Below are 14,255 nucleotides of genomic sequence, written 5' to 3' on the forward strand. Positions count from 1 at the left end.
TTATTAATTTATTTGGTTGCACCGGGTCTTAGTTGCAGCTCGCTCGCTCCTTAGTTGCAGCACATGGGCTCCTTAGTTATGGCAGGTGGGCTCCTTAGTTGCGGCTCGCCATCTCCTTAGTTGTGGCATGTGAACTCTTAGTTGTGGCATGCATGCGGGATCTAGTTCCCTAACCAGGGATCGAACCTGGGCCCCTGCATTGGGAGTACGGAGTCTTATCCACTGCGCCACCAGGGAAGTCCCATAATTCTGGCATTTAATATAACATTTATATACTGTAGTTTGCAGTGGGTACAAAAGGCATATAATAGAACTGTTTATAAATTTCAACTTTTCTGTTTGAATCCAGGGTGCCTGGAACATATAAGGCACCTAAAAAATACTTACTAAACCATATATATATTTAAATTTTTATTTAAAAATTAATATAGCAACACACTATTTAGTTTCCTAGTTTATGTGTGTATGAAGAATCATAAATTTTTATCCTTTTTATTTTTGTCATATATTTTTGTTTTTTATTTCCAGTTGTCTTATTTAAAAGACATGATTTTAAAAAGAAAAGAGGGGCACTGAAAGAAGGGAGAGATGGGACAGATGCCTCTTTTGTAAAACTAAACAAGTTTGTATCCATCTAATCAAAAGGGAAATCACCAGTTCTGTATTTTTGTTTTCTGTTCCTTCATTCCTCCTGAAGATTGGGAAGAAATAATTCTCTTTATAAAGTGTAAGTGACCTAGCTCTTCAGGACTGTGAGTGCTGGGTTAAGCGAATTCTGAAATATCTTGCTTACTGGTGGATTTTAGTAGCTTTTCCACCGTAAAGAGAATGAAGAGATCAGAAGAATGTAAGACAGGACAAGAGAAGCAGGAAGAGACAGGAAGACAAAGGGAGTGAAGGCCCCTCGGGCAGAGATGGGATTCAGAAATACCTGTTGGGCCAAGACCCACCCAGGAGTGCCCTCATTCAGGTACACCTGGTCTCTCTGTACTCCTTCCAGTGAAGATTAGCTCTCCACCCTCTCATCCTTTCCCTCATCTGGCCTGGCTTGCAATATTATGTCAATGGTTTAAACTACTTGGTTATAGCTAAATGCCTAGTTTAGGAAATACCAGTAACTAACATGAACTAGCATTTGTTCCAAATTGGAATTTTTATAATGATTATATTGCTTTTTGACTGTCAAAAGTAGTATGAGTACCAGTAAATTTCATTTTTTTAAACATTAAACCAATTGAAATTAATTTTGTTTGAAAATTTTTTTCTTTTCTCTTTGAGGTGTTACCATATGCCTTGAGATAAGAGGTTCTGTTCTATGGGGTTGTTGCCAACTAGGCTAGGGCTGGGCAACAGTATTTCCAAGAATATATTTTACCTGTGTAAACCCAAGTCCATTTACTGAGAAACTATTTTTTTTTCTGTTTAACACATGTAAATTTTTCTTTATTAGGTTATATTACTTTTTTTAAAATTGTGAAAGTAATGTATGCTCATTATAGAGGAAATAGAAAAAAGAACAGATATATAGAGGAAAATAAAAAAAGAACAGATATTATCCCACAGCTCATAGATACCACTGTTAACATGTTGCTGTATTTTCTGTGTCATGGAAAATTCTTCAGAAATAATTTTTAATGATTACACAGTATTACAAACTATGGACATAACTTATTTAACCATTCCCTTTTTGTTGGACACCTAGATTGCTTCTAAGTTTTCACAGTTAGACATAGTCTTTTTATGATGATCCTTAAAGGTTATTCCTAATCCTCAAGGTTGTTAGTTTTTACTTTGCCCAAAGTAATAGATTTTAGTGGTTTGACATGTTTTGAACATGCCTTTTTTTCTTTTTAATTTCACATATATCTTCCCATTGCTTGGAAATCCTCCTTTTTCCTGGTGCTAATCCTAACCATCCCTTTCTATAGGTGACCAACCAGTTCTAGATGTCTTCCCTTTCCAAGGACTTTCTTATACGTGGTAAAATGTCTGCCTTATGTCTCATTCTCCCTCAAGGCCCATGATATTAATGAGTTCATCTGATGAACTAATTGATGCTTCTGGAAGAGGCTCCCAGGAACTATCCACTTAATTGTGTCTTTCTGGAGAGAGTGCCCTAGTGGGGCTTTTTTGGTTAAGTCATTAGTGTTTCTGATGATGGGGATTTCTAGGCAAATAAGAAAGGAAGGGTGTGCTTTGAGATATTGATTACACTCAATTTTTCTTATCTGCTGCTCCAGTCTTCACTGTAATATCTGAGAATCTTCATGCTTCTCTATTTCTTTCTGAATGATTGAGATGGAAAACTATAATCAGAGGAGATGTGATATGGTATGATATGATACAATAAATGGTATGCTATGATAAAAATAATAGTATATATTATAGTACTGTATTAAAAGGCAAGATAGTCTTTGTCCTATTTTCATTCTTTCTATCTAGGCCTTCTCTAGCTATTATAAGATTCTGTAGGACCTGGAGCTAGAATATGAAGTGGTGGAAATTCTATAGTATTGGGCATGGGCAGACCCAGGTTCTGGTGCTACTGCTGTCTTTAGTCAGTATGCAACCTTGGGCAAGTCACTACGCTTCTCTGGTCTTCCACTTCCTTACCTGTAAAACGAAGGTAAAGGAGGATGTTTATACTTCCTTCTCTAAGAATATTGATTCTCATTCCAGAAGTCATATCATTCAGGGTCATTCAGAGTCATTATTAGGGCTTGGTTGGTATGACACACTAACTCTTTTTCCTTACATTGTTTTAAGCTGTTTTGATATTTGAAAGCACAGTGCTGAAATGCTTTTTTTTTTTTTTTTTTTGCGGCCTCTCACTGTTGTGGCCTCTCCCATTGTGGAGCACAGGCTCCGGATGCACAGGCTCAGCAGCCATGGCTCACGGACCCAGTTGCTCCACGGCATGTGGGATCTTCCCAGACCGGAGCACAAACCCGTATCCCCTGCATCGGCAGGCGTGCTCTCAACCACTGCGCCACCAGGGAAGCCCTGAAATGCTATTTATTAAACATATAAATAAAATGTTTGTGTCCTTTTACAGTGGCAACTGAATCCATCAAGAACTTGTGTTCTTGAGCAAAATGAGCCTGAAAGCAGAGAGAGTAAGTATTTACAAGTCCTTTACTGAGGTTGACTTTGCTGCTAAGAAGAAAAGAAACATAGTGAATTATAATGACCAGGTGTTGGAAATTGCTGTGGTTGGAGATGGAGCATATTCTTTTTGCAGGTTACATTTTTGCCATTCAATTTGTTCACAGACGTGTGTGTATCTACTATTTGCTAGGTGTCACGGAAACTGCTGATTAATGACTAGTTCTATGGGCTCTGCAGTTTAATACAAATAATCACGTACAAATTGAATTTATAAATTAAATTTACATGAGAAAGTAGACAACAGTGCTCTTCTATACCAAAACAAAAGCCTCTTGGGCAGTTAGAAAGGAAAAATACATATAATTAATACAGATGGATCTAAGGCCAAATTATGAGGATATGTACATTCTTATTAGACTAAAGCCACATTAGCTCAGATTGGTCAGAGAGTGGAAATATTCTGGTTATTTGAATAATCTAATTAAGAGTCATCACAGTTACCATAAATGAATTAGAAATCTTCAGAGCTTTATTATTTGCATATTAACACAGATATTCTTAATGTAATATAATCTTTGGGAGATCTTACAATTCCTCAGGCACATAATTTGGAACATTAATTATTATTAACTGTACAATATTATGTTAACATATTAGCCATGTTATCTTTCTGTTTGAATTCAATTCAAGGTAAGTAGAAGTTTAGTATAAGTAAAATTTTCTTGATAATAACAAAGATTTGACTACTCTGAAAAATCAGGAATTACAAGTCTTTATGGGCAGAAGCAAGAAGAACAATCCTGTGGAACAAAAATGACATTCACGGAAAGATAAACAAGACGAAAAGGCAGAGGGCTATGTACCAGATGAAGGAACAAGATAAAACCTGAGAAAAACAACTAAATGAAGTGGAGATAGGCAATCTCCCAGAAAAAGAATTCAGAATAATGACAGTGAAGATGATCCAGGACCTGGGAAAAAGACTGGAGACAAAGATCAAGAAGATGCAAGAAATGTTTAACAAAGATCTAGAAGAATTAAAGAACAAAAAAAACAGAGATGAACAATACAATAACTGAAATGAAAAATACACTGGAAGGAATCAATAGCAGAATAACTGAGGCAGAAGAACAGATAAGTGACCTGGAAGACAGAGTGGTGGAATTCACTGCCGCAGAACAGAATAAAGAAAAAAGAATGAAAAGAAATGAAGACAGCCTAAGAGACCTCTGGGACAACATTAAACGCAACAACATTCGCATTATAGGGGTCGCAGAAGGAGAAGAGAGAGAGAAAGGACCCGAGAAAATATTTGAAGAGATAATAGTTGAAAACTTCCCTAACATGGGAAAGGAAATAGCCACCCAAGTCCAGGAAGTGCAGAGAGTCGCATACAAGATAAACCCAAGGAGAAACACGCTGAGACACATAGTAATCAAACTGGCAAAAATTAAACACAAAGAAAAATTACTGAAAGCAGCAAGGGAAAAATGACAACATACAAGGGAACTCGCAGAAACTCTACAAGCCAGAAGGGAGTGGCATGATATACTTAAAGTGATGAAAGGGAAGAACCTACAACTAAGATTACTCTACCTGGCAAGGATCTCATTCAGATTCGATGGAGAAATCAAAAGCTTTACAGACAAACAAAAGCTAAGAGAATTCAGCACCACCAAACCAGCTCTACAACAAATGCTACAGGAACTTCTCTAAGTGGGAAACACAAGAGAAGAAAAGGACCTACAAAAACAAACCCAAAACAATTAAGAAAATGGTAATAGGAACATACATATCAATAATTACCTTAAACGTGAATGGATTAAATGCTCCAACCAAAAGACACAGAGATGCTGAATGGATACAAAAACAAGACCTATATATATGTTGTCTACAAGAGACCCACTTCAGACCTAGGGACACATACAGACTGAAAGTGAGGGGATGGAAAAAGATATTCCATGCAAATGGAAATCAAAAGAAAGCTGGAGTAGCAATACTCATATCAGATAAAATAGACTTTAAAATAAAGAGTGTTACAAGAGACAAGGAAGGACACTACATAATGATCAAGGGATCAATCCAAGAAGAAGATATAACAATTATAAGTATATATGCACCCAACATAGGAGCACCTCAATACATAAGGCAACTGCTAACAGCTATGAAAGAGGAAATTGACAGTAACACAACAATAGTGGGGGACTTTTAACACCTCACTTAACACCAATGGACAGATCATCCAAACAGAAAATTTTTTTTTATTTTTTTATTTGCTTTATAACAAATTTAATCAGTTATACATATACATATGTTCCCATATCCCCTCCCTTTTGCGTCTCCCTCCCACCCTCCCTATCCCACCCCTCCAGGCGGTCACAAAGCTCTGAGCTGATCTCCCTGTGCTATGCGGCTGCTTCCCACTAGCTATCTACCTTACGTTTGGTAGTGTATATATGTCCATGCCGCTCTTTCACTTTGTCACAGCTTACCCTTCCCCCTCCCCATATCCTCAAGTCCATTCTCTAGTAGGTCTCAAACAGAAAATTAATACGGAAACACAAGCTGTAAATGACACAACAGACCAGATAGATTTAATTGATATTTATAGGACATTCCATCCAAAAACAGCAGATTACACTTCTCAAGTGCGCACAGAACATTCTCCAGGATAGATCACACCTTGGATCACAAATTAAGCCTCAGTAAATTTAAGAAAATTGAAATCATATCAAGCATCTTTTCTGACCACAACGCTATGAGATTAGAAATCAGTTACAGGGAAAAAAACGTAAAAAACTCAAACACATGGAGGCTAAACAGTACATTACTAAATAACCAAGAGATCACTAAAGAAGTCAAAGAGGAAATCAAAAAATACCTAGAGACAAATGACAATGAAAACACGATGATCCAAAACCTATGGGATGCAGCAAAAGCCGTTCTAAGAGGGAAGTTTATAGCTATACAAGCCTACCTCAAGAAACAAGAAAAATCTCAAAGAAACAACCTAACCTTAAACCTAAGGGTACTAGAGAAAGAAGAACAAACAAAACCCAAAGTTAGCAAAAGGAAAGAAATCATAAAGATCAGAGCAGAAATAAATGAAATAGAAAAAAGAAAACAATAGCAAAGATCAATAAAACTAAAACCTGGTTCTTTGAGAAGATAAACAAAATTGATAAACCATTAGCCAGACTCATCAAGAAAAAGAGGGAGAGGACTCAAATCAATAAAATTAGAAATGAAAAAGGAGAAGTTACAACAGACACTGCAGAAATACAAAGCATCCTAAGGGAGTACTGCAAGCAACTCTATGCCAATAAAATGGACAATCTGGAAGAAATGGACAAATTCTTAGAAAGGTATAACCTTCCAAGACTGAACCAGGAAGAAATAGAAAATATGACCAGACCAATCACAAGTAATGAAATTGAAACTGTGATTAAAAATCTTCCAACAAACAAAAGTCCAGGACCAGATGGCTTCATAAGTGAATTCTATCAAACATTTAGAGAAGAGCTAACACCCATCCTTCTCAAACTCTTCCAAAAAAATTGCAGAGGATGGAACACTCTCAAACTCATTCTATGAGGCCACCATCACCCTGATAACCAAAACCAGCCAAAGATACTACAAAAAAAGAAAATTACAAACCAATATCACTGATGAATATAGATGCAAAAATCCTCAACAAACTACTAGCAAACAGAATCCAACAACACATTAAAAGAATCATACACCATGATCAAGTGGGATTTATCCCAGGGATGCAAGGATTCTTCAATATACGCAAATCAATCAGTGTGCTACACCATATTAATAAATTGAAGAATAAAAACTATATGATGGTATATCTCTCCATACCAACAGATGGAGAGATATACCATGTTCTTGGATTGGACGAATCAACATTGTGAAAATGACTATACCACCCAAAGCAATCTACAGATGCAATGCAATCCCTATCAAATTACCAATGGCACTTTTTACAGAACTAGAAAAAAAAAATCTTAAAATTTGTGTGGAGACAAAAAAGACCCCGAATAGCCAAAGCAGTCTTGAGGGAAAAATACGGAGCTGGAGGAATCAGACTCCCTGACTTCAGACTATACTACAAAGCTACAATAATCAAGACAATATTGGTACTGGCACAAAAACAGAAATATAGATCAATGGAACAGGATAGAAAGCCCAGAGATAAACCCACACACCTATGGTCAACTAATCTATGACTAAGGAGGCAAGGATATACAATGGAGAAAAGACAGTCTCTTCAATAAGTGGTGCTGGGAAAACTGGACAGCTACATGTAAAAGAATGAAATTAGAACACTCCCTAACACCATACACAAAAATAAACTCAAAATGGATTCGAGACCTAAATGTAAGACCGGACACTGTAAAACTCTTAGAGGAAAACATAGGAAGAACACTCTTTGACTTAAATCACAGCAAGATATTTTTGGATCCACCTCCTAGAGTAATGGAAATAAAAACAAAAATAAACTAATGGGACCTAATGAAACTTCAAAGCTTTTGCACAGCAAAGGAAACCATAAACAAGACGAAAAGACAACCCTCAGAATGGGAGAAAATGTTTGCAAACAAATCTTCACACCAAGGATTAATCTCCAAAATATTAAAACAGCTCATGCAGCTCAATATTAAAAAAAAAAAAAACCCAATCCTAATATGGGCAGAAGACCTAAATGGACATCTCTCCAAAGAAGGCATACAGATGGCCAAGAAGCACATGAAAAGATCCTCAACATCACTAATTATTAGAGAAATGCAAATCAAAACTACAATGAAGTATCTCCTCACACTGGTTAAGAATGGACATCATCAGAAAATCTACAAACCAACAAATGCTGGAGAGGGTGTGGAGAAAAGGGAACCCTCTTGCACTGTTGGTGGGAATATAAATTGATACAGCCACTGTGGAGAACAGTATGGAGGTTCCTTAAAAAACTAAAAATAGAATTACCATATGACCCAGCAATCCCACTACTGGGCATATACCCAGAGAAAACCATAATTCAAAAAGACACATGCACCCCAATGTTCATTGCAGCACTATTTACAGTAGCCAGGTCATAGAAGCAACCTAAATGCCCATCGACAGATGAATAGATAAAGAAGATGTGGTACATATATACAATGGAATATTACTCAGCCATAAAAAAGAATGAAATTGGGTCATTTGTAGAGACGTGGGTGCATCTAGAGACTGTCATCCAGAGTGAAGTATGTCAGAAAGAGAGAAACAAGTAGGTGCATTTTGTTTCCTCCAGACTAATAATAATAACTCTCCCCGCAAAACAGTTTTATGAATTGTTGGCTATACACTGTTGAATGAATCCAGTTTTTAAAAGGTCAGATATTGTGTTACCTGAGTGAGTTTATCTAGAACTGTTCTTCAACAGTTGAGAATTATTTTAAGATAAAATCAGTATTCCTTTTTAACTTAAGCATTATTTTGATCTTACAACCTCTGTGACTTTAACAAATAGTCATTTATTTGAAGTGACACTTTTCTGACTTTAAGTTATTCTTGAACGCTAGATGGTGTGTTGGGACCCATACCCCAGGATGAAGAACAGCACCAAAACAAGAAGCTGCGTCTTGCAAACCACTAAGAAGTCTTGTCTGAACTGGGGTGAAGACCTCAAGAATTTTTATTGCACTTTTAAAATCCAGCCTTGTTAACTCAGAAAGTAAGAATGGATTTTGGATATAATTGAAAAAAATTTTTAAAGAAAGCTAATTTATTACTAGCATATGAATGATATTAATGAGAATATTTTTATTTTAGATTTGTGTGTTTTCCAGAGTATAGTGGTGTGTTTTTTAATTACACTGAATGAGGTATCCATAATTTAATGAGACCAGTTCAATCGGCCATACAGATTGATTTCTCCTTGTCTTAGCTTTACGTTAACTAGTTTGAAAGGGACTGGTTTATTGGAGCACACATCTCAGCAGAGAATTACATACCTTTTCAGAAATATTAATTTTTTTAAATAAATTTATTTTATTTATTTATTATTTTTGGCTGCGTTCAGTCTTCGTTGCCGTACGCAAGATCTCTCTATTTGCGGCGAGTGCGGGCTACTCTTCATTGCGGTGCGCGGGCTTCTCATTGCGGTGGCTTCTCTTGTTGCGGAGCAGGGACTCTAGGCGCGCGGGCTTCAGTACTTGTGGCTCGCAGGCTGTAGAGCGAAGGCTCAGTAGTTGTGGCACACAGGCTTAGTTGCTCTGCAGCATGTGGGATCTTCCCGGACCAGGGCTTGAACCCATGTCCCCTGCATTGGCAGGCAGATTCTTAACCACTGCGCTACTAGGGAAGCCCAGAAATATTAATTCTTTTGGATTATGAAGGTGATAATTAGTAAAGTACTCCAGGAAGATAAACGGCAACCTGGCCATTTTTAAGTCAGTGTGTGGCTCACCAAAAGTTCCCATTTATACTCAAAGCTTTCTAACAATCAGGATTTACTTAATTAGGATTGAGTCATAAAAATGAAGTTGGTGGACCTGGTCTCCATTATAAAAGTACATTCCTAACAAGGTTATTAATTTTTCTTCAGTCTTTCGATATGTAGACATCACGATCATTTGTTGGACTAGGGTGTTTTTAATATCACTGATTTTGGGTAGCAAAAGGAAGAGAATATAATTCTGAACCAGTATTACTATTGATATCACTGACTCTTGAAACCACTAACAACAAACTTCAAATTTGGTTATGATGTTAACAGAGAAGAAATATTTTAGTCTGGAATACTGAAACTAGCCTTTTTCAAGTTCCATTCATAAATGCTGCCCATTATTCCCTCCATATAATTAGCACAGAATGTCTCATGGCTTTGAATGGAAAGCCTTATAAAAACATTTGCAAACCTTAAGAATACTGAAAGTCTTGAAAGTAAACATTATGGTCAGTTCAGTTATTTTCCAAATTGCTCTCCGTGAGTCCTCTCATTTTTATTTGCTGAGAAACTTTCAGAAAATTAGCCCAAAGATGAAGGTACATGTTTTCTACTTTCCTAGAGTTAGAGAGGGATTTGCATGGCCTGTGGCCTGCAGGCCTGGGGCGTGACATGCTGAGGAATGACTGCCCTGGCTATATGCGGGCCATCAGGTTCGCCTCTGCTGTTGCCCTCTTTCCAGGGCATCACATATCATCGCAAGGCCTTCTATCAGTTTCTCAGAATTTTACACAGGACAATCCACATGCTGACCGATGTCCCTGCTTGGACAGCAGCGTGCTTAGGTCCTCTGGGACTTTAGTCATCATACCTGGCAGTTGAGAACTGCTGTAAACATTTCACCACAGATGTAGGACATGGAATAGAGAGGGATGGGAGGAAAGGCGCCTTTAGAGGTAACTAAGGCTAATTTGAAAACCAGTGGTTAAGCTATTCTTTAACATTTATCGACATTAAATATTGAGATTTGCTTACATTATGCTTAAGTTCATCTTATATGATATGTTGTTTTCAACTGATATGTCAGCTACATCAACTATTTTGTAAATCAATCAGCAAATGTTTTGCCAGTTTTGTGGACTTATGTGTTGGACATAGTGGGGAATATCAGAAGGGAGAAACATACAAATGGGAAGAGCTATGATTAGGAAATGGAAAACTGGTTATTTCTGTAGCACTATTAAAATGGTCATGATAATGCCATATTTCCTTCTGTACAACTGGCCAGATTTCAACATTTATTGAGAGTTTACCATGTAGTACCAGAAGGAAAGCTCTTTGAGTGCAGGGATGTATGTGTGTGTGTGTGTGTGTGTGTGCACACACGCGCACGTGTGTATTTAAACTGCTGAATCCAGTGCCTACAACAGTGTCTGGCACATAACAGGGATTCAATAAATATTTGTTGATTGACTGAAAGACTGCTAGACTCTGGCTAGACCCTGTAGATGAGATGTGTAAGAAATGCGTCCTGACCTCAAGAAGCTCACAGTCTAGCAGAAGATGCAGGCATGAAATCAAGCAATAGAGTGATTCTCAGAAGGGGGTCCCTGGACCAGCAGCATTAGCCTCGCCTGGGGACTCGTTAGAAGTGCAAGTTCTCAGGCCCACCCAAACCTACTGAGTCAGAAACTCTGGGGGCAGGGCCCAGCATTCCCTCCAGGTGATTCTGATGACCCTCAAGGTTGAGAAACGCCCTGTGGATGTGACTGTAGGAACAGTGGTGGCACAAAAGAGGGCAAGCATACACCCTGGTGAGTCATGGAGAAAGGGTCTTGTAGAAGTGGAGGTCCTGAAGGGGCTACAGGGTGTTGCCAGGCAAACAGTGGGGGTGAGATGAACTTCTGGGAGAAAGTAATGGAGATAGATGGTCACACTGGGAAGCAGGAAAGGGAAGTGTCAGGGACTCTCACAGAGATTGCTGAGCTGTACCAAGAGCGCCCTGGGGTAGCCCCCTGCCTAAAATCTAGGAATTCACAGTCAGGAGGGTTCATCCCTTAGCGTGAGAAATCAAAATTTGCACTTAAAAATACATCATCCTTAATTTCAAAGATGGGGAGGATAATAGTGAATTCATAATTTGAAAAAAAGCTCTGCATTTGTTTACTGCCAAGTGACAATATGCCATCTGGAGGCGGGGTGAGTGTGGGCCTGGCTCGCCACCCAGCTGTCAGGTAGAGTGCATGCAGGTTTACATGTACTGTTCCATTGCATCACTGCCAAAGCTTTTTCTTTTATTCAGCTTTTCTATGGGTTTCTCTTCCTCAGTTACTTACTGAGTTTGAGAATATACCTTCTCTCATAAATCTTCCTCGTTTTACGCATGAACAGTTCAGCTTTAAGATCTGCCACAACAATCTGCTTTTGACCCACTTTAGAGCAATTTTTTGAAGTTCTGGTATTGCCAATAGTGGCCACTTGGCATCTAGCTGAGGCTATTACTGTTGCTTTTTAGGATTAAGCAACAGTTTAGAACCTTCATTTCATGTGTAATATTCTTAAGGGGTTTTTTTTTTTTGCTATCATTTAAAATTATAACATTTCTTCTTTTTTAACATATTTCTGATATACAAGAAAAGTTAAAAGCCCCATTAATCAGTATCAGTTGAAAATGAGACCCATTTAAAATGGAATACCCATTAGAACCCTGTCCATAAAAATATATTTACTCTTTTCAATGAATTGCATTTAAATAGACTCAGATTTCAAAGGAGCTTAGATCTCATCTGTTTAGAATACTCCTTTATAGTTCTGGAAACAGAAGCATCCAGAAGGTGAATGATTTCTTCAAGTCTAGTTCAGAATGTCACAAGGGCCTAAATCAGTATCAGGTTTTTTTGTCCATTTTCAGTTTTGCTTTTAATGTAAGTGCACATTTGTCCTGTACATGTTGACATGTTGGCTGATTTTAACATGTATGTGACAGTAATAAAAGACTTCCATTACTATAAATTAAGTCATTTTTTAGTAAAATTACACCTACACATTTTAAATGAGCAAATAGTCCTATAAACCTTACTTTGAAACAGTAAGTCTCACGCTGTCCTCTGTATCACCCCACCCCAAAGGCCACCAGGCTCAATTATTTTAGCTGATTATTTTGTATTTATCTCCAAATCTCCAAATCACATGTTCCTTACTAGTGTTTCAGTTTTAGGTATTTTCTTTTGAATACCATTATGAAAGCTTTCTTTCACCTCACTTTCTCCACACACTTCCATCTTTCCATCCTCCCCACATTCTTTTATTTTGGTGCCATCAATATTCATTGTTTGGTATTATGACTATGTAAATGCTACTCACAGGTTTGTCATGTTGTGTACTGTGATTACTTTCCCTTTCCTTATAAAATTTATTTTTCTGAATTTAAAATTTGACTTTTTTTGAAGGGGGGAAGCTTGGTTTTCTATATTTTATTGCTAACCTGTAGCCAAACTCTTCTCCCAGTTGTGTGACCAACTCTTCTCCCAGTTGTGTGATCTTCTCTCAGTATGTTGAAGCATATTGAGTGTCCTAAAAAGCTCTTATTGAAGAAATCCCTCCTAGAGCCTCTGACCACCTCTTGCCTGGGCTAATTGGTCACTAGACCTTCTGCACTGCTGGCTTCCCGGGATCTTCCTCCACAGCTCTCCTAGAGGGAGTTGGGGGGCATTCTTCACCCTTGCCTTGAATTGGAACATCTGTTTCCTGGAATCCAGTCTTTTTCTCAGTTTGGTGGGCATATTTTTCAGGTCTCTGAGAAAAGGGTACATGGTGGTGGGATGACTGTCAGACAAGACTATTGTAGGGGAACATTTTCGATGCTATGAGTATCTGCAGATGTCTTTATTCTACCCTCACTTTAATTGATAGTTTGTTGGATGTAGAATTCTAGATTGGGAATAACTTCCCCTCAGAATTTTGAAGGCATTGTTTCATGATCCTAGTTACACTACTAGAATAAGTTTCAAGGTTTGGGTTGTCAATCAGACTCACAGGAATCAATGAAGGGGGACTTCCCTGGTGGCGCAGCGGTTAAGAATCTGCCTGCCAATGCAGGGGACAGTTCGAGCCCTGGTCCGGGAAGATCCCACATGCTGCGGAGCAACTAAGCCCACGCCACAACTACTGAGCCTGCACTTTAGAGCCCGCGAGCCACAACTACTGAAGCCCGTGCGCCTAGAGCCCGTGCTCCGCAATAAGAGAAGCCACCGCAATGAGAAGCCTGCGTGCAGCAACCCAATGCAGCCAAAAATAAAAATAAATACATAAATTTATTTTTTAAAAAAAGAATCAACAAGGGTTACTTGGCAGCAGATGTTTAGAACAATGTAGAACACAGCACAGCCTCATGCACTGCAGCAGCCTCCCAAGACCTCACGTTCACAGGCACAGCTTCCAAAATGTCACCATTGAGTCCTCCTTTCTCTTTGTCCTATAAGTTTATGTTTAAAACACAACTCCTTTACTTTCCTTTTATGATTTTGGGGGAGAAAAAAGAGGTAAATTAATGTTCTTTCATTTCCATTTTTGTATTTTCTTTAATGTTTTGGCTTTAAGTATGAAATGCCTTTCCCACAGTCATTTTAAACATTTTTATTAATATATTTAGTATAAATAGCCACCCCCTAATATCATTATGTATCTTTTCCTTGGGGATAAGCCCCAAAGATAT

At 38.0% G+C, this 14,255-nt stretch overlaps 1 protein-coding gene across 1 annotated transcript in view; it reads left to right on the forward strand.

Moving 5' to 3' along the window:
• The window catches only part of CDADC1 (cytidine and dCMP deaminase domain containing 1), a gene marked incomplete at both ends in the record, with an annotated part of 37,906 nt that extends 29,157 nt beyond the window's left edge, over nt 1–8,749 (forward strand). Inside the window, 2 exons of the mRNA XM_079721557.1 lie at nt 3,056–3,116; nt 8,676–8,749. Of these exons, the coding sequence (XP_079577683.1) occupies nt 3,056–3,116; nt 8,676–8,749 (135 nt within the window). The remainder of the gene's footprint in view (nt 1–3,055; nt 3,117–8,675) is intronic.
• Nucleotides 8,750–14,255: the final 5,506 nt, after the last annotated feature.

This window comes from Hyperoodon ampullatus (assembly GCF_949752795.1).
Source record: "Hyperoodon ampullatus genome assembly, chromosome: 16".
Classification (NCBI taxonomy): Eukaryota; Metazoa; Chordata; class Mammalia; order Artiodactyla; family Ziphiidae; genus Hyperoodon; species Hyperoodon ampullatus.